Source organism: Mus pahari, chromosome 4, assembly GCF_900095145.1.
Source record: "Mus pahari chromosome 4, PAHARI_EIJ_v1.1, whole genome shotgun sequence".
In the NCBI taxonomy this organism is placed as follows: Eukaryota; Metazoa; Chordata; class Mammalia; order Rodentia; family Muridae; genus Mus; species Mus pahari.
Genome location: NC_034593.1, coordinates 15887711 through 15910094, shown reverse-complemented (window position 1 = coordinate 15910094; position 22384 = coordinate 15887711). Strand labels below are relative to the sequence as shown.

Below are 22384 nucleotides of genomic sequence, written 5' to 3'. Positions count from 1 at the left end.
TCCTCGAGATAAAAGCTGAGGTATAAAACCTGGACAGGGGTCAGATCAAGCAAAGAAAAAACATGAGGTTCTTCTTGCTTATGGCTGTCATCTACACCACACTTGCACTTGCTCCTGTCCACTTTGACAGGTAAATTTCTCTACCTATGGTCCAGTCTCTGGGTGAAAAAAGAATTAAGGAATATGGCTTTAAAATTCACTGCATTTTTGTTTCTTTGGTTTCTGTCTTTTCTCTACTTGAAGGGAGAAGGTATTCCGTGTGAAACTCCAGAATGGAAAGCAAGTCAGTATCTTGAAGGACTTGACCCAAACCATTGAGGTAAAACATTCAGAGGGGTCTTGCTCTTTCTTTTCAATTCTCTAAGAGATATTCCTTCTATTTTTATCTTCAATGCCCACGGTTTATGAAGGGCTGACAAACGGGAGGGAGAGGAATGATAGGAACGATTGGGATAACCTAGCCAGGAGCCAGCACCACACCTAGTTTTGTTTCCATGGTTCACTGCTTTTCCTTCCTGCTTTACAAGCACCAGCTCCTAAGTCTGTAAAACAAGGGGAATTCTTGGCACCTTTCTCATTATCCCCTTTCCTGTCTGTACTCTGAATCCCCCTTCCCCCCAGCATCCACTCCAATTTCTTCCGGTGACATCTGCTCAAACACGATCTGATGAGAGTAAAGGACTGGCTGATGGTAGCTTGCCAACAGTGAGGATTCCTTCAAAAGAGATTCTTAAATAGAAAGCAGTTTCTTAAAAATCCAACAGAAAGGAGAACATTTTTCTATCATGGGTTAAGCCACTCCTATTTCACAAGTCAGCTTGGCCCAGACCCCTTGCTCTTATTTCATATTTACCATCAGGTTTCCCATGTAACATCCTTAAAACAGATCCTGACATCAAAAGGTAGTAACTGAAACTGCCAACGTTACCCGTCAGATTTCAGCCCAGAACCAAGCCCGTCTTCCATTGCAGTCACACTCTTCTCTTCAGTCAAACCAGTCAGAAGTTGTCCCGATTCTAATCCCTAAGTATCCCTCACACTCACACGGCCAGCGCCTCTGTGCAGCTGTGGACTGCCTCAGGCTGGAGCAATTGCAGGACATTGCCTTGTTCTTTCTGTTAGGGCATACTGCTCATTCCTCTGCTGTTAGCTCACACGGTGGAAATACTTACATGCAGCTTTATCTGGCACACAAAACCTCCTCTTATAACTTCCCTCTGGGACGCTTCTGTGGCACACCTAAGTGCTTGCTACTTAATAAATGTTCACAACAGTACTTTGAGCATGAAACTCTTCCTCCACTCTTTTTGCTATAATGCAGATATTGTTATTGTGATATATGGCCTATAAACTAGCCCCTGATGTGTTCACCTTATCCTATGACATCTCAAAGTAAACAGATGTGTTGGTTGGTCGAATCAAAAAAAAAACAAAAAAAAAACAAAAACAAACAAACAAACAAACAAAAAAAACCCTCATGTTGGCTCATAGTGGGCTGCCCAGAACCTGAAGTGTGATGTAACTAAGAGATGGCCACAGTGACTTGGACCATGCCTCAATCTTGGTGTAATGGCAGAGGCTAAGCAGCTCTCTCAGTGGAGTGTGATGGTGAAGACTGGACATCATCTTCACATCTCTCAGACTGGGAATTTGTACTTCACTGGGTTTCAGAATTAACTGTGATTTTAAAGAAACTCAGGAGCTGGAACCTTCTCAAATTGTTTTAACCTCAGTGTCTCCGTGCTGTTCTTGCAGGCTCATACATTAAAACTGCTGAAATTCCCCGCTATGGGCATATAGCAAAAAGGACATCAGCACTCATGATATCTCAGGACATAGATCCACCTCACTACATCTATAGTGCCTACCAGGGAAGCCTATTAACCACATTTTAAAATTAAAGCACACTGAAAAGTAATCAGTTTCAGTGATTTGATCAAGGACATGTTATTAAAATACTAAAATTAAAAAACAAGATTAATAAATTGCACCTTTTTGTCAGATACAAACCTTACCAGAATTCTAGAATTCACAGAGGAATTCAGGGGAGAAGCCAGAAAATTGTAAAACCTGGATAACTGCCAACTGTGGCTGCATCAATTATTAATCATGTACATACCCATTAAAGCACAATTAATCAAGAGTTTTCTCTTCTACTTGCTCTTATCAATGCGTTGTCCTAAAATGTTACTTAGTACAAATGAATTCTTTCTTACAACTTTATATTCAACAGTTCTTAAATACATTTGTTAAAAAAAAAAGATTCTCTTTAGCTTATTAGTTACACAGAACCTTACATCCCTTTATGGTGTGCAATGAATGGCCGGTATGGGTATAGTATCTATATGTGCTATAGAGTGCTTCATCTCCTGTGAGGATATAGATTCACATATAAAAAGCAGAAGCCAAAAGAAATCAACAATTGTCTTCATCATTCTACCTTATTCCTTTGAGAAGGGATTTCTCACTGAACCCAGCAACCAGTAAGCCCCAGCCCCAGAATCCTCATGTATTTATACCCCAAATTTCTAAAGGTACAGCTATACACAGCCACACCCAGCATTTTAAATATATATATGTGTGTGTTTAACAACCAACAAGCCACAGTTAACAATGGTCTTGTATTGTAGCTTGACTTCTGGTATCCAGATGCTATCCATGATATTGCTGTTAATATGACTGTGGATTTCCGAGTTGGTGAGAAGGAATCTCAGACTATCCAGTCTACCTTGGAACAACATAAAATCCATTATGAGTAAGTCCTGGGCAAATATCCATCAATGTTTCTCAGAGTTTGGGTAACCTTAAAATCTTTAGGATTTTTTTAAAAGTCTCTAGGTATCAGTGGTTGGATTTTACATATGAGCACACTGAATTTCCATCACTTCCAACCCTCTCTCCATTCTTCAACTCTTCCTGTGTCATTTCATTCACACTCTCTGGAGTTCATGACTTCATCTTCTGTAATCATTATTGATACACACACAAGCACACCATTACTAAGTCCACTTAGTGTTGCTTGTATGTACGTGTGTTTAGGGACGACCACACGGAACTATATAACATGTCACAAGCTTCATCCCTGAAGAAAACTGATAATCCCTTCTTCAGCAGTTATCAGCTTCTTGTAGATTTTCATCTAGTGGTGGGTCTTGTGAAATTTGCCCCATCCATGTTTACATGTTAATTGGTGTGGCTAATATGCAGATATTGTATAAGCAACTATGTAGTTGGGACTTCATGAATTTCATGGCAAACCTGTTGTGTCTAGAAGTTACAGTCTTGCAATGGATATCTGGATCCTCTGAACCTTTCAGTCCTTCTTCCCTCTCTTCCACAGTGCTCCCCAAGCCTTAGGCAGAAAATATATATCCTAGGTGGTCAAACTGAGGCCAAGATGCTCATAGTCACTTACTCTCTGCAATGGTGAGCAGCCATGAACTTTTCTAAGTTTTCATATTTTGCAAAATGAAGCTTTTTCACTTTCTTTGGTGAGAAGTGAAAAGTAAATCTATCTGTGAGTATATGGATAGCATATGAGTTTAGTGTACAGTAAGAAGCTAAATTGGCTTAGGGAAATGGCAGTAATGGGTTGCTCTCTAGTTCTCAACCTATTGTGGCTCTGTTGGCAAACCTCTGTTTCCAAAAATATTTACACTATGATTAACAACAGTAGCAAAGTTACAGTTATGAAGAAGCAACAAAAATAATTTTATAGTTCGGGTCACCATAACATGAGGAACTACATTAAAGAATAGCATTAGGAAGGTTGGGAGCCACTGCTCTAAGGTTTATGGCCTCTCCAGCCGTGGGTATGCATGAATTCCCTCCTACTGAATGGGCTTCAAATCCAACTAGACAGCTACTGTTTACCTGTAAAATAAAAATGCAATTGGCTGGGCATGGTGGCACATGCCTTTAATCCCAGCACTCTGGGGGCAGAAGAGAGAAGATCTTTGTAAACTCAAGGACAATCTGGTCTACATAGAAATTTCCAGGACAGCCAGGACTACATAGAGACAGATTAGGCACTGTCTAAAACCCTGCCAAAAAAGAAAGAGAGAAAGAGGGAGAGGGAGGGAGGGAGGGAGGGAGGGAGGGAGGGAAAGGGAATAGAAAGGGGAGGGGAGGGGAGGGGAAGGAAAGGAAAAGAAGGAAGAAAGAAATAAAATGTGGCTATGATAAATAATCACTATTGTACTGCCGGGACATCTTACCTTGCCAGATGGTCATTGTTGGGGGTGAATAGGTTTACAACTAGGTAGGCTTGTTGACTATCTCTGTTCTGTGGCAGCCTGCACAGCACCTCCTGACACTGTAAAAGAATTATCTCAGGGAGAATGGTTCCACGTCAACTTCATCTCAGTTGCTCTAAGTCCTGTGTCTGAAATGTGTCTTCAGTCATATACTCTTACCTTCGAGTACTGGGAAGCACCGAGGGCAACGGCAATATCCTATATTGTTTCGGGCGACGCCTTGGATTTCCCCTGACCAGCATCAGTGGGGGTTTTGTTAGTCTGTGGCTTTGTAGTGGACCATTATCCCCTTATGCAGCAGAACTCCACTAACTCTGTATTAATTCTGGGTGTGTTTATAAAAGTAAGTGTATAAGACAATGTTTTTTTCCAATAGCTTTTTCAAATCCTCTTGGTGTTATTTATCTGTCCTTTCTCCTTCTATGCTCCTGGGGTAAGTGCTCTTCTTTATTTATTCCCTTCTGCGTTTCTACTTCCCTGACTTGTGCAATTATTCTCGGTTATGTCCTTAAATCTGAGAGTTGAGACTCAGTATCACAGAGAGAAGAGAGCATTTGACATTTGGCATTTATCTCCCTGGGTCTGCATTACCTCATTCAGTAAAATATTTTCCAGTTCCAGCCACACAATGGAGCTATTTTTAAATTGAGCCTGCTAAATACTAAAGTGCTATCTATACAAGATAAAGTTCACAGGTTCTTTCAGACTATTGGAGTGTGTTTGTAGAGGTGATAGGGTTATTGACAGTTCACACCCTATTTTACATTTGCTCTAATCTGTCCTGTAAGCAGAGAGTTCCAGTGTGAAGCAGCAGGACAGCCTAAGCGGGGCACATCAATACCACTGATTGGTAGTCAGCCCAGAGTACATGAACTACGGGTAGTGGCCAGCACTCGTGTGTGTGTGTGTGTGTGTGTGTGTGTGTGTGTGTGTGTATAAATTCACACATATCAGATAGAGAGAGAATATAATCAATCAATAAATCATATTCTAGGAGAGAAAACTGACCTCATCAAAACAAAAATAAAGCAATAGATCAAGACTTAAACTCCAGAAGAGAGAATTTTAAATAACCGAAGTTACTGAATGACTCATTCTGGCCCACAGAACAGTAAAAGGAACTTAGAATTGATTGAACAGCAGCCATGAGCTATGTAACAGTCTGAGTCTTGGGGCCATGGACACAAACCAAAAAAGAGCCTTGTGATGAATATCATAAACCAATTCACAATTTAGAAAATAAACTGTTTATACCTTGAAACACTCTGATGGTACTGGGAAGGTACATTTCTAACCTCACCATGTTGTCATTATGTTAAAACACTGATAAATACTACTTCTTTCTTTTTGAAGTTACAACAATATATTTCACTGTAGAACTTAATGCTTTAATTCAAAGGGCTTTTTCCTCCTGCTGAGGTTAAAAATTATTAAGGTCTATGATGTTGTATTGCATAGTGAGGTAGACTGTGATTCACTACAGCTTAATTAGATTTATGATATTGTACAGTATCATAAATAAACACGCTACTGTTTGAAATGATAAGGAAATGCATTTATTTAAAAAGTATGAAAACATTCTTATTCCTAGTTTTTAAAATAACAAATATTATTGTAATAATTATTGATCTCCATATTCGTTTTTGTTGTTATTTTGAGAAGACTATTATAGAAAGAAAGAAATGGAAGCATTTAAGCTTTTCAATTAACATGCTTGTATATGCTTTTCTACATTTTAATAAATAGAACCATTAAAGATAGAAACAGGTACTTTGCAGAATTCTCAGATTCTCAGTACCAAGATTGGAGGAACCCCCTAGGGCATTCTGGCTGCCATATTACACTGCATTTAGCTGGCATCTTGATCTTTTCATCTGAAAGAACTGGCTCCCCACCCCTCCCCACCCCACCCCATCCCCGCTAAATTATGCTGGCCATGGAGTCTCTCGACTTGTGGGGGTCCCTACAAACATGGCTGTCAGAGAGATGATGCTCATGAGGCAAGAAGACGATGCTCATCAGTGTAACAGATTTAGTTAGCTGGTCTGGGTTGAAATTTCTAGAGTGTGACCCTGAGTAGTTTATTTTTGATATTCTTAAGCATAGTACAACTTTAGAAAAGAGTTTCCTTGTGAAAATTATGACAAAGTTTAGAGCATGACTACATCAAAACTCCTTTGCAAGGTACCTGTGATGTCTCCCATAAAAATACATTCTATTGACTGACAAACAGTGCTTAGATTACAGGTCTAGGAAAGAAGGGTCTGGAATAAGCATAATAGTAAATTATTTTGCAAAGTACATGGGACCTTTTTCATAAGAATTGGCTCTAAGCCGAGCGGTGGTGGCGCACACCTTTAACCACAGCACTTACTTGGGAGGCAGAGACAGGCAGATTTCTGAGTTCGAGGCCAGCCTGGTCTACAAAGTGAATTCCAGGACAGCCAGGACTATACAGAGAAACGCTGTCTCAAAAAAAAAAAAAAAAAAATGGTTCTACTGATTGAGAAAGGATTTCAGGCGCTGGAGAGATGGCTCAGCGGTTAAGAGCACTGACTGCTCTTCTGAAGGTCCTGAGTTCAAATCCCAGCAACCACATGGTGGCTCACAACCATCCATAATGATATCTGATGCCCTCTTCTGGGGTCTTACATATATTAAATAAATATATCTTTAAAAAAAAAGAAAAAGAAAAAGAAAGGATTTCAGCAGTGAGGGATTTGGACAGGGCCTGGCTCTACAGTAACAAAAGATCACTGCATTATAAACTACATCCTTTCTGGGCAGAAAACAAGTGTAAATCCCTTCTATTAAATAGATAATCCTGTAAGTTCCACATTTCTGGTTTCTCTAGTGCTATCTGTGAGCACAAGAACCTCATGCCCTCTACATAGATTCACTCCCTAACCAAGCTTCTCACCTGTGATCTATGCTTCAGTGGCTACCCTTTAATCTACTTAATTAATAGAGATCTGATATCAATCCCTAGTATTTATTAATTTTCACACAAAGTATCCAGCCCAAACTAAAACACAGTAGTGTCCAGCCAAATTCTACACAATCTGGCTTGAACAACAGGATCAAAAAACAAACAAACAAATAAACAAAAAACAATGAAGACGTCTATTCTCCTTATTACCCTTCTAATGCAGAAAAATAGTGCAATGCTTGATAAGATGGTAGACAGCAAAGTGAATTCTCTAGAAGACTGAGGCAAAGGGCTGACACCATGCATTTAATAAGGTACCTGTCTTTCCCCTCTCCTGGGTCCTCCAGGCCTCTCTTGTTTGAAATAGCCCTGACCCTATAGGGATGTGAATGAGATCCTCACAAGTGTCCTCACTTCATCTCAGATAGTTTCTCATTTCCTGCATCAAGAAGCAAAATGTAAAACTATTTATTAAAATTAGACTTATCTATCTGTGACAGGGTTTCTAGAAAGTGTCTCAATTTAGCTATAGACATGGGAAAGCTGTGTAATTAAATACCTCCCTCAAAAATGTAAATATAGAAGGTGATTTGTAATGATAAAAACCATTTAAAATTCTGTATGCAAGGATATAATTTATTTACATGTGAATTATGTGCATTATTTGGTGTTAGTCAATAACAGAAGAGATTTCTAGAACAAAATATGTCTACTTATGTTCAAGACACCAGGCCAACCAAAACCACAGAGGCTAGCTTGATAAGATAACTCACTTAGACACTCTTTATTAAACAGTGCACACACAAACCATTACTCAGTTTAAAGGATCTATGAAGGATCTATTTTCATTTTCAGAAAATTCAGCTATTCAGATTTGATTTTAAAGTAGCATGCATGAAATTCCTTTTCATTTATACTTTTATAAGATCATAAAAAGCCAAATCTAAAGCACAAATAATGAATGTATACTAACAAACCCAAAGAAACTGGCAAACGGGTGTTGAAAGGAAAATGCACATACTGGACTGGGTTTCAGGGGCACAAACCGTGTTTCAGCTCAGCTCTTAAAACTCTAAGTGCTTTTAGAACTCTTTCATATTGAGATAGTCTCCAGCATTGTCTTTTCCTTGAATAAAAGTTAAAATTATAAAATATAGTTATTCATAAAAAATAATTTTGAAACCAGCTGTTAATACAATAAAACTCAAATGATAGGATAGAATAAAATGATAGTAAGAACTACCCAAGAATACATGGAAACACAATATAAAAGTACACAACTCACATAGTGGCATATATTCAACACTCTAGGTTAATGCCTGATTACCTAATAATGTTCATCCACATACAAATTCATGCTCCACATCCACCCTGTTGAATAATTGTCTCAATCGGATAAAGCTAATGATTTACTCTGTGTGCTATTTCATTCATTCTCTTCCTACTCAGCAGACACTCCTACATATTATTTGCTCAAGCATATAACAGGCTTGTGAGCTTGACTGCAAGAACTGAAGATGTATTAATCATGGTAGAAACCAAACCAAACAAAACTAAACTGAAACAAACAAAAACAGAATAGTATGGAAGGTGTGAAGCAGGAAAGATTCTGAAGCAAAGCTGCCTACATTCAGGCTCATCCTAGCCATGTTCGACACTATTTAAAATGGGGGTGATAAAGGCAGCTGCTTCACATGGTTTCCATGAGGACAGACTAGTTCTGCGTGGCCGGTTCCTTCTATTGGCTCAGGAGGAAAAGCCATGGATATGCACGAGTCTATGAGTTCACACACACAAGCACGTTCCGTGCAACAGAGAACTGAAGGCTCCTATCAAATATTCTCCCTCCCTCTAGAGAACAAGTCTGTGCCATAATGTTTATTTTCAATATATGATATGCCACAGACATGAGGAATCTATGTCAGCAAATCTAGAGTTTAATGCACATGATTACCCAATTAGGAAGTTGCCAAATTCAATTGTGCAGAAACCTAAAAACATATTTTCAAGATAGGCCTGCTAGAACATGAGCACCAAGAGAGCCCAGACCAGTTGTCCAAAACACACCCTCACACCCTAACAATCTCTCTCTCTCTCTCTCTCTCTCTCTCTCTCTCTCTCTCTCTCTCTCCTTCCTCCTCTCTCCTCTCTCTCCTTCCTCCTCTCTCTCTCTATCTCACACATACACATACACACATGCACATAGACACACATATACATGCACGTATGTACACACATATGTGCACACACATATGCACACATGCATGCATGCATGCATACTCATGCCCATACTGGTGAAACACTGACCCATACTCCTCTCATCTTTCTTTGATACTCTCTAAATGTAGCCTTAAAATTGAAGTCCATCTAGCCTCTTCTTGGTACCAAGTTGGGGCTCACTGACTTTGAGAAACAAACTTCCATGGGAAAAGGGAGACTGGAAAACCTTACAAAATTTTCTGAGGACCAAGAAGACTATGAACCAGTGGCCATGTACAGAGACACCCTAAAAAAGAAGGCATGGTAGTGTAATGGTTTTGACAATGCCAACAGAGTCACACACTGTAGGTTCAAAATTCCAAGTCAAGTGCTTTAGGTTATGGCACTTTTGAAATCTGTTTAAGGTCCTCCATAGCCCTGTATATAAGAAGTGATAATAGTAGACTATCACTACTGTTGCTGATAATGTTGACAAGATATAAGCACAGAACCTGATACAAAATAAAGACTTGATAAACATCACCTGTGTATATTATTAAATCCACAGTGATAGATCATTACTTATCATTTTTTCTACATTTAGAATTAGAATGATTTTCAAACAAAGTAAATAAATCTAGAAAATAATATTTGAGAGAAAATAATTTGATTCCTTCTGCTAAACCTGGCTCCTAGCTAGTAGAAGGGCTCACAAAAATGACATCAGCCCCTAGGTCATAAGTCCCAGTCTTAGGCTTAACTTGTAGTCTATATCATCAATAGTCTGGTATCCTCATGCCTTTGTGGAAAGACTGTATTTCCACTTACATAGTTTTCTTTTTTGCTGTTGTTATCATGAAAGCCAACTCGACTGGTGTTAAGTCTAAAAATTCTCTTTGATACGAGGTTCTGTGACTGGTTAATACTGCCTTGAATTGTGAATCGGCCTCTGGCATCACAAAATGTTCCTTTTGCTGATTATCCCACTTCTGTTAATGCAGGAGGAACAAAAGCTGTGTGTTCTTTGTAGAGGTTGAAGTAATTAATTATATTTGTGGCAACTCCTCAAAACATGATTTCACACCCTCAGGCTTTCTGGGAGTTTTAGCACAACATGCACCATGGAATTCCAATGTTGCTCTTACACTTTTACATCTCAGGAGTCCAAAATTCATAAGAAAAGGGCTAAACACACACTGAGTTAAATATGATGTAAATAATAATTCTGTCAGTTCTGCTAATATGAATCCACACCTATTCTAATTATACTAACCCTAATTATTATATATACTAATAGTCATATACTAATTCTAATTAGTATCCAACACTTATGTTCTGCCTCAGAGCCAGATCCATAAGCCAACTTAGAAGAAACTAAGTAGAGAATGTCTACAATGTTTCAACTCCTCATAAGAAATTGTGTGGGAGGTGGGGAGGTATGGATCAGTGAGTCACATGACTACAGATAATCAAATATAATTTAAAGGGAACTAACTCTGTACAGTGGCTATCAACTGTGAAACTTGCCTTCATTGTTCTGAGGTTCTCTGGATAACTAAGGAATGTTGCGCCATCTCACCCTCCATTCATACATCTTCTTCGAAATCTTCGGTGATATGTTTGGTCCCATTACAAAAGGGAGAAAATGAAGGTCAAAAAAATATTTAAACTGCTCAAGGTAACATTTAGCATCAAGCATAGAACTGGGATTCAGAATCAAAAGCATATGAATATAGACTGCTGTTATCTTACTAGATCACTAAGTAAATGATCACAGATGATTACTAAATGATTATAGAGCATGATAAAGAAGATATAGCACCTCCCTGAACTCAGGGTTTGCTGCTAAGAAATGTAAAATGTCATGTCATCAGCAAAAGCAGGACACTACCTTTTTATATATTTAACAGGAAGTAACATAATCCAGACAAAAAGAGCATTTCCAAAAATTTTCAATTTGTTCTTTTAAATATTGCTTGAAATGTTTCTATCATAATGCACCATTCTCTATGTCTCAGAATAGAATATATTAACTAGTTCAGTGTTAAGAAAATATTGTCATTTTAATCATGATTTTCATAATATAAATTTCATTATAAGAGAGTGAAGTCCTCATAGACTACAGTAGCTACCAAGATGTGTTGGACCATGTGGACCAACATCTAGGACAATGTGCTAACTATGTCCTGTTGTCAGATAGGCTGACCCAATTTGGTTTGTAATTAAGCAAGTCATTTCTCAGTAACTCACTCTATCTATTCCTTTTAATTAAACATGGATTTTAAGGTTGTGTGTAAAAAAAAAGCAAATCCTAAGTGGAATTCAACATCATGCTTACTGCTTTCTAGATAGAAAGATGAGAATTTGGGCTGGAGAGATGGCTCAGTGGTTAAGAGCACTGACTGCTCTTCTGAAGGTCCTGAGTTCAAATCCCAGCAACCACATGGTGGCTCACAACCATCCGTAATGAGATCTGACGCCCTCTTCTGGTGCATTTGAAGACAGCTACAGTGTACTTAGATATAATAATAAATACATCTTAAAAAAGAAGATTTAAAAAAAAAAGACGAGAATTTAAGAGAAGGAAGAAGAAGAAGAAGAAGAAGAAGAAGAAGGCCCTCTTCCAGTTCTATTATTTTTCTGTTTTAATTAACCAATACAATAAAGCAAAATAGTAATGGGAAAAGTAAAAGAAGAAAATGCAGTTACTCAAAGAGAAAGTAAGTGCATTTGGATATATATCTAAATATATAATTAATATTTAAAAATAAAATTCCAATAAAAAAGTTAAAATCATTAAGGTGAGTAATACATAAATGTAACCAAAACAGATATATTTCATATGACTAATAACCAATTTAAAAGTTTACTAGAGAAAATGACATTTACAGTATATGAAATGGTAATCAAAATATATAAAGTTCTGCTGAAGTATCAAAACAACTTAGTCTGATTTTAGCAAAATTTTCCTCAAACTTATCCATAATTTAATATCGAGATTTCTAACAAAAAAACACTTTTCTGATATTTTGTTTTCTAAAATTATTCTACCAAAATATTTTTGAAATTAAGAACAAGGAGATACTCTAGCCACAGCATTAAATTTTATCATATGTAAGTACAGTTTCCTACTACATGAGTTTAAAAATAAGTCTGTGAACCTGGGTAGCAAATCAACAAATAAACAAAAAATGCATTCAAATATTTGTGTGCGTATTGAAAAGGCATTCAAATATTTGTGTGCACATTGAAAACTGCACATCTGGAACGAAGCTGAAGAATTTGGGATTCTAATTCACAACTCCAAATACAAAGACATCTTAGCTACATGGCTAGCAATGTGGGTAGGTAGGTGAAGGACTTCCCTGATGACTCTGTCTGAGTTTCATCCCTGAAGTCCAAATGGGAGGAGAAAACTGACCCCCTGAAAGTTACCTTTGACCTACACAGTCACAACAAATAAATGTTAAAAAGTTACAAATTATAAATATATAATCTATCTAAGCAATAATTTCCTCATTAGTTAAGTGGTAATAGTATTGACAGGATTAATAATGCATATGAAGCAGAATCTGGCCCATAGTAAACAAATTAAAGACAGAGTAAAAGAGAAAAAAGGAAAAGTAGGAAGTCTGATGTGTTTGGGAGGAGTCCGGAACAGGGGTAAGAGCTGAAAGTTAAAGAGGCAGAACTTGGATAGCCAGTCATTCTCCAGTTTGTGAGATCTTGAAATTGTCAAATGGGTTGACTCAAGAAGAGATGAAGATTGAAAATGGAGGTATAAACGTTTTGACACCAACAGTGTCACCCTCCTGATCACTTTTCCTGACTCTTCCCACCCTCTCAAAAGCACCCTAGCCAGTTCTACCTCTAGCATTAGACAAGGTGTTTGAACACAATGTGGGTCAGACTTTATCAGTACAATGAAGTTAAAACATCTCCTGTGAAGACAAAGTGACTTAATGTATGTAAAAGCTGAGAAAAATACTTGGCTTATGCTAAGTGCTAAGTAACTAGTTTTGGGGGGGGCAGTATAAAAATTTATTATACGTAAAAGAATACTACCACTAATAAATGCAGACAAGCGAGGACACAACGGGACTGGCAGGAAGATGGCAAACTCTTTGGAAAGTGAACAGGTTTAAGTGGCTGGGAGCCTCGTGCCAAACACCACAGGGCGTCAGGGCAACAAGTGACTGCCTTGTGAATCCACAATACCTCTCCTATTGGAGCAAGCCTCAAGGATGCTTCCCAAGGTGGCCCAGGCTGATCTGGAGTCAGGGCAACACCACTGTAAGCAAGACATTTAATTGGAAAATTTCCACCAACTATGCATGACCCTTGAGCCACCACAATTCAAATAGAAAACATTAAGTTACAGGCTGTGGGAAAAGAAGGCGGCATGAGTTAGAGCTCCTTCGATCCTGGTGGTTCTGTGGGTAAAGGATGGGGATGGTGAGGCCAAGCCCCTCCTCTCAGTGTACAATTACTCTGATTGATAGTAAATTGTATTGACAACAAAATAGACTAAAAAACAATCGCTACTCTATGTTGGGGTGGAGGTGGAGCCGGAGGAGGCAGTGGGGAGGCTCTGGCCAGGGTGCCCCGGCCGAGGTCCTGCTGCTCACTCCCGCTGCTCCATCTTGACTTTCAGCTCTTCTTCTCCTTCTTCCCCTTTGTATTTGCCTGGAAATTTCGCCAACTGTCCACTCGACTTTCCACTCTCTTTCTCACTTGGCTTTTTCCTGGACTTCGATCTCCTCTTCTCTCTGTCGCTTCCTCTCATGCATTTCTTTCACTTCTCTCTCTTTCCTTTTAATCTCCAGCTCGGCAAACAGCTTCATGGTCAGTAGACTGCCTGTTTGAACAGCTTGGGATCATCTTCCTCCACATTTGTAGGCTTTCCTTCCTTCTTCAGTTGTTGTTGGGTTTTGTTTGTTTGTTTGCTTGTTCCCCCCCCTCCCCGCTCTTTAACAGTGTGTTCCACTTATTCTTTTCCTGCCTGAATTACATCCAGGGCCCTCTTCTTTTGTTCCTGATCCAGTAGCAACTTGTAAGCTTTGTCCACAGCTTCAAAAACCTTCTGTGCTCTATCAGCATCGTCCTGATTTTTGTCAGGATGCACCAAGATGGACAACTGATGAAACCTCTTTACTTCTTCATCTGTCACTTCAGGATCTATCGGAAGAACCTCGAATGGGTTCAGATTAAAGTAAGAGGACCCAGGACGAGTCAATCTTTCGATTTGATTTTTGGATGTTAGAACTGAATCTCTCCTCTCTATTTGTTTCACCTCACTGTAGAAGGTCATAAATGCTGCCCAAAACGCCACTCTCTCCCGAAGCCGCCATTTTCCCCAGTAACTAGTTTTATTATCATCCTTGTCAATATTCAAAATTCATCCCGTCATAAAAGCTAAAAATAGTAATACAATTCTGTTCTGTAGATTTGTGTACTAATGCCTGTGACATAGATATGCACATGTGTACTTTGGAGAGAGATAGGAACATTATAGAGATAAAAGTGTGAGTCAAATGTATGATTTCAAACATGCTAGTATTTTATTGTAAAGGAAAGGGCAATAGGTATCGTTAATTTTATTTAACTATATGCACCCCCAAATGCTATTATTCAATCATATAACCAATATAAGATTTATTGGTGAAATATTTTACATACAAACTCTTCAAATTTTCATAAATAATGTACATGCTGGAGAAAGCTGTTTAAAGTTCTGGGTAGCAACATGAATCCAAGGCTGTGATAAAGTTCAGCATAACTTCAAATAGATGTGGTGTCAGAAGTCATCCAATGGCTTGTCCAGTGGAGATGCCTAGGGCAGAGAAATGAGGAAGTGGGCTTTATTTCAGATAAAGGAGAGGAAAGGGCATCTTCCTGCAAATGAAAGATAAAATGTCCTCTTTCTTATGATAAAATTATCCTGTGATAAGTATATTTTTATCATTCTTCTGTCAAACAGAATTCTGATCCATGACCTACAGGAAGAGATAGAGAAACAGTTTGATGTGAAAGATGAAATTGCAGGCAGGCACAGTTATGCAAAATACAATGACTGGGACAAGGTAGGCTATACAATGTCTATTACTATCTTTTTACATTACTTTCTTGGTTGTTATGCAATTTTCCTTTATTTTAATTCTTCAAATTTGATTCTGTTCTAAAGATTGTTTCTTGGACTGAAAAAATGTTAGAAAAACATCCTGAAATGGTTTCAAGGATTAAAATTGGATCAACTGTTGAAGATAATCCATTATATGTCCTCAAGGTAAAAATAATTGAAGAACCATTAATTCGCTTGTTATTTCAAAACAAGGACACGAAAGTCACTTTGTGGCAGCTAGGCTAAATTTGAAAACACATGATTTTGGAAATATTTAAACTCTGGATATCAATTTAAAAATGTAAGTATCAATAGTCTTATACATAATCAAAAAAGAAGCAAGTACCTGTCGGAGATTGCAAACATATTTCATAGGACAGCTGTGTCACAACTCGGTTTGCAGTGTATTTGTCTACACACTCCTTTCACGTCCATTGTAAGGGAATGAAACTAGTGAATGAAAAGTTAACTATCACGCACATGTAATACCAGTGAAGGAGTTACTGTGTCGGAGCTCAAGGTTAATGCACTGTCAGACTCTGTAGACCCCAAGATTCTGTTCCCTGAGCAGCTCATTAATAGTAGGAAAGGCATTGACATCTCATGTCATCTCTTAGTGTCTTCAGCCACCCAAACAAAAACAAAAGCCAATCAAACAACATGTAATCCAATCTACATACAGCACAGGTCTCACACTCCAGTCAGAACACCTCCTGTTTACAAACTAGCTTTATAATCCATATCTCAACACAGAACATTAACATTGGAGTAAGAAAGACAATGTATTTTATTGCTATTTTATTTTTGAGGGAACTTGGATAATTTTTTGACATGGGTTTTAGTTTGCTACAGGCTGAACTACAACTCAGGAGTGCTGGGATTCATGTGACATCCTGTCCAAGAACAGGTTGTGGGTTTTAAATTTTTATTGTTTCTATTTAAGCTGGGGGTGTGGGGGAGTGTACACATATGTGAGTAACATGCCACATATGGATGTCTAAGGACAACTTAAGGAGTCTGTTCTCTCCTTTAAGCAAGTGGGTCCTAAAGTCTGGATTTAATCAGGCTTAGCAACAAGCGCCTTTACCAACTGAGCCTTCTCACTTGAAGCTAGATTATGTTTTGTGAAGATGTTTTATATTTATAAAGGATGTACTTTATGTGTGTATGTCTGTATGTCTGCATATGGATGTGTACATGTGAGTACCCAAGGAGACAAAAGGAGGAAATTATTTGCCTTGGCACTGGAGTTCCAGGCAGCTATGAGCCATTAGATGTGGGTAATGTGATCGGAACTCAGGAGCTCTGCAAGAACAGAAAGTACTTAAACTGCTGAGCTATTTCTCCAGCCCCAGACAGCGTTGGTTTTGTTCTGTTTTGTTTGTTTGTTTGTTTTTTTAAACCCTAAAAGCAGCTCTGAACCTTGGAAAATTTCTTTAAAAAATATCCTGTAACAGAAGATGAACTATGAATAGACAGGATAGCTGCCACCATCTTCCCTGGGGAAGGTCTGCATAAGCATGGTCAAAAATAATTGTTTGAAAAAATGAACTATTGATTGACAAGGGACTAATAGTTGAGCTAGTATAAAACACTCCCTTATGTTAACAGATTGGGAAAAAAGATGGAGAAAGAAAGGCTATCTTTATGGACTGTGGCATTCATGCACGTGAATGGGTTTCCCCAGCTTTCTGTCAGTGGTTTGTCTATCAGGTAAGTGAATCGATCACAGTCAACAACTCTCTGACCAGTCCCCAGTGCCTTACTGATTGACCACATCCCTTTCCAAATGGGAAGCACTCCACCTAGTTAGAGAAATCTGCATTTACCTCTGCCAACACATACAAGACCTGAGTTTTACTCATTCTTGCAGTTTTTATGGAAATTGCATCTTCCTTCAAACTCCGTAAACTCCACCTGAGAGTCTACATGAAAGCAACTGACTTTTATCCTGAAGCTAAATAGGCAAAAATCAAATACGCCTTTCATATTGTAAACTACAAATTTAATAACATTTGATAAACTCAGAAAAAAAACATTTAATTTTTGCTTTACACATTTCATGGGTCAAGCATGAATTTGGGATTTTTCCTATTTAATTTCCTTTCAACTGAGAAATAACTTGTTTTATAAAAGTAGATCTGGCTCATATGTTTCTGAATATCCATCACTAATTTATTCTGACCCAACTATTTTTAACTTTCTCTACCAACTCTGTCACAATGCACTTTGAAATGGTTGTTGGGCCATGGATATGTTCACTAGGAAAGATGCTGCAGATTATTGATTTACAACGTTTGTTAGTTTGTCCCTCCAAAACTAAAGGCCTAAAACTCCTCTTAACTTCCAAAGAAGCATATAAGATTATAACTGCAAGACATCTCTTGTATGCCTGAAATCACATCTCTGGGACTTCTGGGGCAGGCAGGAGGACTGGATTGAGGCTATTCTGGACTCAGTACTGAGTCCTTCACACACACATTCTTCCCCTGTGTTCATATTCTCTCTCTCTCTCTCTCTCTCTCTCTCTCTCTCTCTCTCTCTCTCTCTCTCTCGCACACACACGCGCACGCACGCGCGCGCACACACACACAAAACCAAACACACACATTTTGTTTTTAATACAGGTGTTCCTGAGAAGGAATTTTCCAAGAATGAGGAGAGGTTTTATTTTGCTCTGTTTTGTTTTGTTTTGCTTGGCTTGGCTTGGCTTGGCTTGGCTTTCTTTTGAGAATTTTGATAGCCACAGAAAGCTCAGATAATTAGAGCAATTTATGTCAAAAAAAAAAAAATAGAAGAACTGACAGGTCGATCTCTAAGTTTGAGACATTTAAAATTTTATCTTATGATTGCTGAAAATTGAACCCAGAGATCTGTGATTGCTCTGAGTCATATACCACTGCCAGGGGTTCTATTAATTTTCTGAGGCCAGAGAGATGACTGAGTCAGTAAAGTGCTAGCGACACAAGCATTAGGACCAGAATTCAGCCCTCAGCATCTATGCAAAAGTTCTGGGCAGAGCACATGCTTGTAATCATAGCACTGGCAAGGGACTGGAGAGGGGCAGAGGTCCCTGGGACCTGTGGGCAGCTACCCTAGCCAAATTGTCAAGCACTGGGGTCAATGAGAATAAAGAGAAAATAAGGCAGTTACCTAAAGCTTCTGTCACCCTCTAGCTGTCACACACAGCTGCAAATAGGTACACATGCACACATGAACACATATGAGTTCCTTTGCTTGAAATTATGGCTCAGCGGTAGAGAACATATTTAGCATGCACAAGAATTTGGGTTGAATGCACAGAAATATAGAGGCTTTCTTAGTCATCTGTAAAACTATTCATGAACCCTCTCCAATGTTTCCATCTCCCTATGCTCACAGGCTAGATCTATATTTATTTAAGGGCATCAAAGAATGAACTCCTTAAGTACTTGGTGCTATTAATTTCCACTTGGCTCCGTTTCTTCTGTGGATGTGATTAAACAGGTTATATATGGCAGCTTTAAGTCTTGATAATTCAGTGAACCTTTAAATAATGTCCATTTCAGTTCATGTTCCTGCATTTAATACATGGGTTTGTCTATATTGGTTATTTATTTCATGTACCTTAAACAACGTCTAAAATCATTTAACCTTGGAAACAATCAAACAGTGGTAGCTATGGTTAGTAGCATCTAGCTTTTTCCTAGTAGTAGCCTAACCTCCTAACTCCTCTAGGCAACCAAGAGTTATGGAAAAAATAAAATCATGACCAAACTTTTGGACCGGATGAATTTTTACGTTCTGCCTGTATTCAATGTAGACGGATACATTTGGTCATGGACACAGGTAAGCTCTACACAATTGCTATATTTAAGTAATGTATTAGTTACTGGCTTTAATTCACATTTATTATTGCTCATTAGGTTTAACATTTGGGTAACTACTTGATTTCCAATTAAAAAAAATACGTTTTTCTATTTTCTAAAATAAACTTTTTATTTAATCTCTTAGAATTTTATACAATCTATTTTGATCTTAAACATTTCCCTTCCCCAACTTCCCAGATCCACCCCCACCTTCCCACTTTCTAAATCTATTCTTTTTGATACAGGATTAATAACTATTTAAATATTTTGATCTCTTGGACTTTTTATCTATCCACCAATAGATTTATATAGAACAAACTAATACTAATAAAATCTTGGTATATCAATAAAGATGATTTTTATATTAACATAAAAAATGGGCTGCTTCTTCTTCGGGAATATACCAAATGGCGGATGACACCGGTGCAGTGGGAGGGTCGAAGGACCCGAGGACCCAGGATTAGGAGGCCACAGTGGCTTCCACGGAGGATTCAGTAGGTCTTAGGGGCTGCGGTTGAGGTCAGGTGTGGCCATGGTCGAGACCACAGAGGTCGAGGAGGTAAAGCTGAAGACAAGGAGTGGATCCCTGTCACCAAGCTGGGCCACCTGGTTAAGGACATGAAGAGCAAGACCTTGGAGGAGATCTACCTGTTCTCCCTGCCCATTAAGGAGTCTGAGATCATTGACTTCTTCCTGGGTGCATCCCTAAAGGATGAGGTTCTGAAGATCATGCCAGTGCAGAGGCAGACTCCTAACCAGGTTCAAGGCATTCGTCGCTATTGGGGACTACAATGGTCATGTTGGTCTTGGCGTTAAGTGCTCCAAGGAAGTTGCTTGCCACTACCATCCGAGGGGCCATCATCTTGGCCAAGCTTTCCATCGTCCCTGTGCGGAGAGGCTACTGAGGAACAAGATTGGCAAGCCCTACACTGTTCCATGCAAGGCGACAGGCCGCTGAGGCTCTGTGCTGGTACGTGATGATGGCCGGTATAGATGACTGCTACACTTCAGCCAGAGGCTGCACTGCCACCCTTGGCAACACTGCCAAGGCCACCTTTGATGCTACCTCCAAGACCTATAGCTACCTGACCCCTGACCTCTGGAAAGAGACTGTGTTCACCAAGTCTCCTTATCAGGAATCCACTGATCATCTTGTGAAAACCCATGCCAGAGTCTCTGTTCAGAGGACCCAGGCTCCAGCTGTAGCTACCACATAAGGGTTTTTATACAAGGAAAGTAAATGAATTAAGTCTGTTTTTTAAAAAAAAAAAAAAAAAAAAAAAAGGAGTCCAGTGTGTTAGTCAACTATTGTTAGCATGGGGCTTGCCCAATGTGCTTGATATACTGCATCACTCCAGCAAAGAAAACTTAAACAAAATGTCAGCAGTTCCTCAGTTAGGCATGGGCTTCATGCCCACCTCCCTAGCCAACGCTGAAACTTTTGTCTGGCTTGAGCTAGTACAGATCCAGTGCATGATGTCACGTCACTGTGACCTTAGATGTGTATATGCCCGTTGTGTCTAAAAACCACTATTTCTCAGAACTCATTTACCACCTCTGGCTCTTCCCAGTCTTCCCTATCTCTTCTCCCCATAGATTCTCAGCCTTGAGGGAAAGATAGGATTACCAACATTCTGAAAGTGTGACTGGCCATGTGTACTCACTCTGTTGTCCCTTCTGGCAGGATCGAATGTGGAGAAAAAACCGTTCCAAGAACCAAAACTCCACCTGCATTGGCACTGACCTCAACAGGAACTTTGATGTCTCATGGGACTGTGAGTTGCAGATTTGGTGTCAAGAAATTTACTTTACATTTAGACCTTGAGTTTAAGTAAACTCAAAATTTCAGCAAAATTAGATATGTCCTGAGTGAGTGTTGACCTCCTTATCTGTTAAATAGAAGACAACCATCAATAGCCTAAGAAGGTTTTGAAGGTTTCTGTGGGAGGAAGTGGGGAGATGTTATGTGTCTATCAAGCAGCCTCTTACAGAACATTAAAAATAAATGTACAAAAGTCAGGTAATCTGGGATGATCTTGGGTCTTTCCTATTCCTAATCTGACAGAAGTTGAGAAATACCAGATAATATAACCAATTGTTTGTATGACTAGTAATTCTTCAGATGCTTAACAAAAAAACATTTAGAACAACAGGCAATGAAAACATTTAATAGGAACGCAATGACTTCCGATCATTTCTACACAACTACCACGTTACGTTACAGACTTTTGGGGAGACCACACCTCTGCCCTGCGTTGTGCATTTCTTCTTTGTCCAATTTGGTTTTTTAAAGGCCATCACACTTTTTAACTCTATTCTACCATAAGGTATGTTGAAATAATAGCAGCTAGCCCTAATCATGAGAATTCTCCTGAAAGAAACTGAAGACATTCAGTCTCGAGACAGGTGATTTATACAGGTTCTCCAAGAGTCAAGGGTGGGGCTTAATGGGAACTGGTATGGATCTGGTTCTCTAAGTCTTGAGAAGATTGTAATCTGTTTTTCTGTGGCCTAGAAAAGGAGGACAAATTAGGCTAAGAATCCTCCATCAGACAGTCTGTGCACATATGTGCACCAAGTCTCTAGTGACTGTGAAGCAGGAGATACCTGGTGTTTTAAGCATCAAGTGAACCCACATCAGAAGAGGCAGTGGAGGAGCTGGTAGACAGCACATTCTGATCTCATCCACGTTTTTTCTGTAGCTTCTCCAAACACCGACAACCCATGCCACGATGTCTACAGGGGACCTGCACCAGAGTCTGAGAAAGAGACAAAAGCTGTCACTAACTTCATTCGAAGCCATCTGAACACAATCAAGGCTTATATCACTTTCCATTCCTACTCTCAGATGCTATTAGTTCCTTATGGCTACACATTGAAACTGCCTCCTACCCACCAGGACCTGGTACGTAAAAAAATAAAATTAAAAAAAAAAACAAACCCTCTGGTGTGTACATTGATACCATCCTTGACTTTCAGTCTCTCTCTCTCTCTCTCTCTCTCTCTCTCTCTCTCTCTCTCTCTCTCTCTC

The 22384-nt window shown here is 39.0% G+C and overlaps 1 protein-coding gene and 1 pseudogene across 1 annotated transcript in view; one reads left to right on the top strand and one right to left on the bottom strand.

Annotated features, from left to right (window-relative positions):
- Cpa3 (carboxypeptidase A3) overlaps window positions 1-22384 on the top strand; it is a 29279-nt gene continuing 6895 nt past the window's right edge. The window contains exons 1-9 of the mRNA XM_021196486.2: window positions 1-130; window positions 244-319; window positions 2631-2755; window positions 15365-15467; window positions 15569-15670; window positions 17117-17218; window positions 19223-19333; window positions 21038-21128; window positions 22056-22258. Of these exons, the coding sequence (XP_021052145.1) occupies window positions 63-130; window positions 244-319; window positions 2631-2755; window positions 15365-15467; window positions 15569-15670; window positions 17117-17218; window positions 19223-19333; window positions 21038-21128; window positions 22056-22258 (981 nt within the window). The 5' untranslated portion in view covers window positions 1-62. The remainder of the gene's footprint in view (window positions 131-243; window positions 320-2630; window positions 2756-15364; window positions 15468-15568; window positions 15671-17116; window positions 17219-19222; window positions 19334-21037; window positions 21129-22055; window positions 22259-22384) is intronic.
- On the bottom strand, window positions 14035-14735 carry LOC110320454 (annotated as a pseudogene).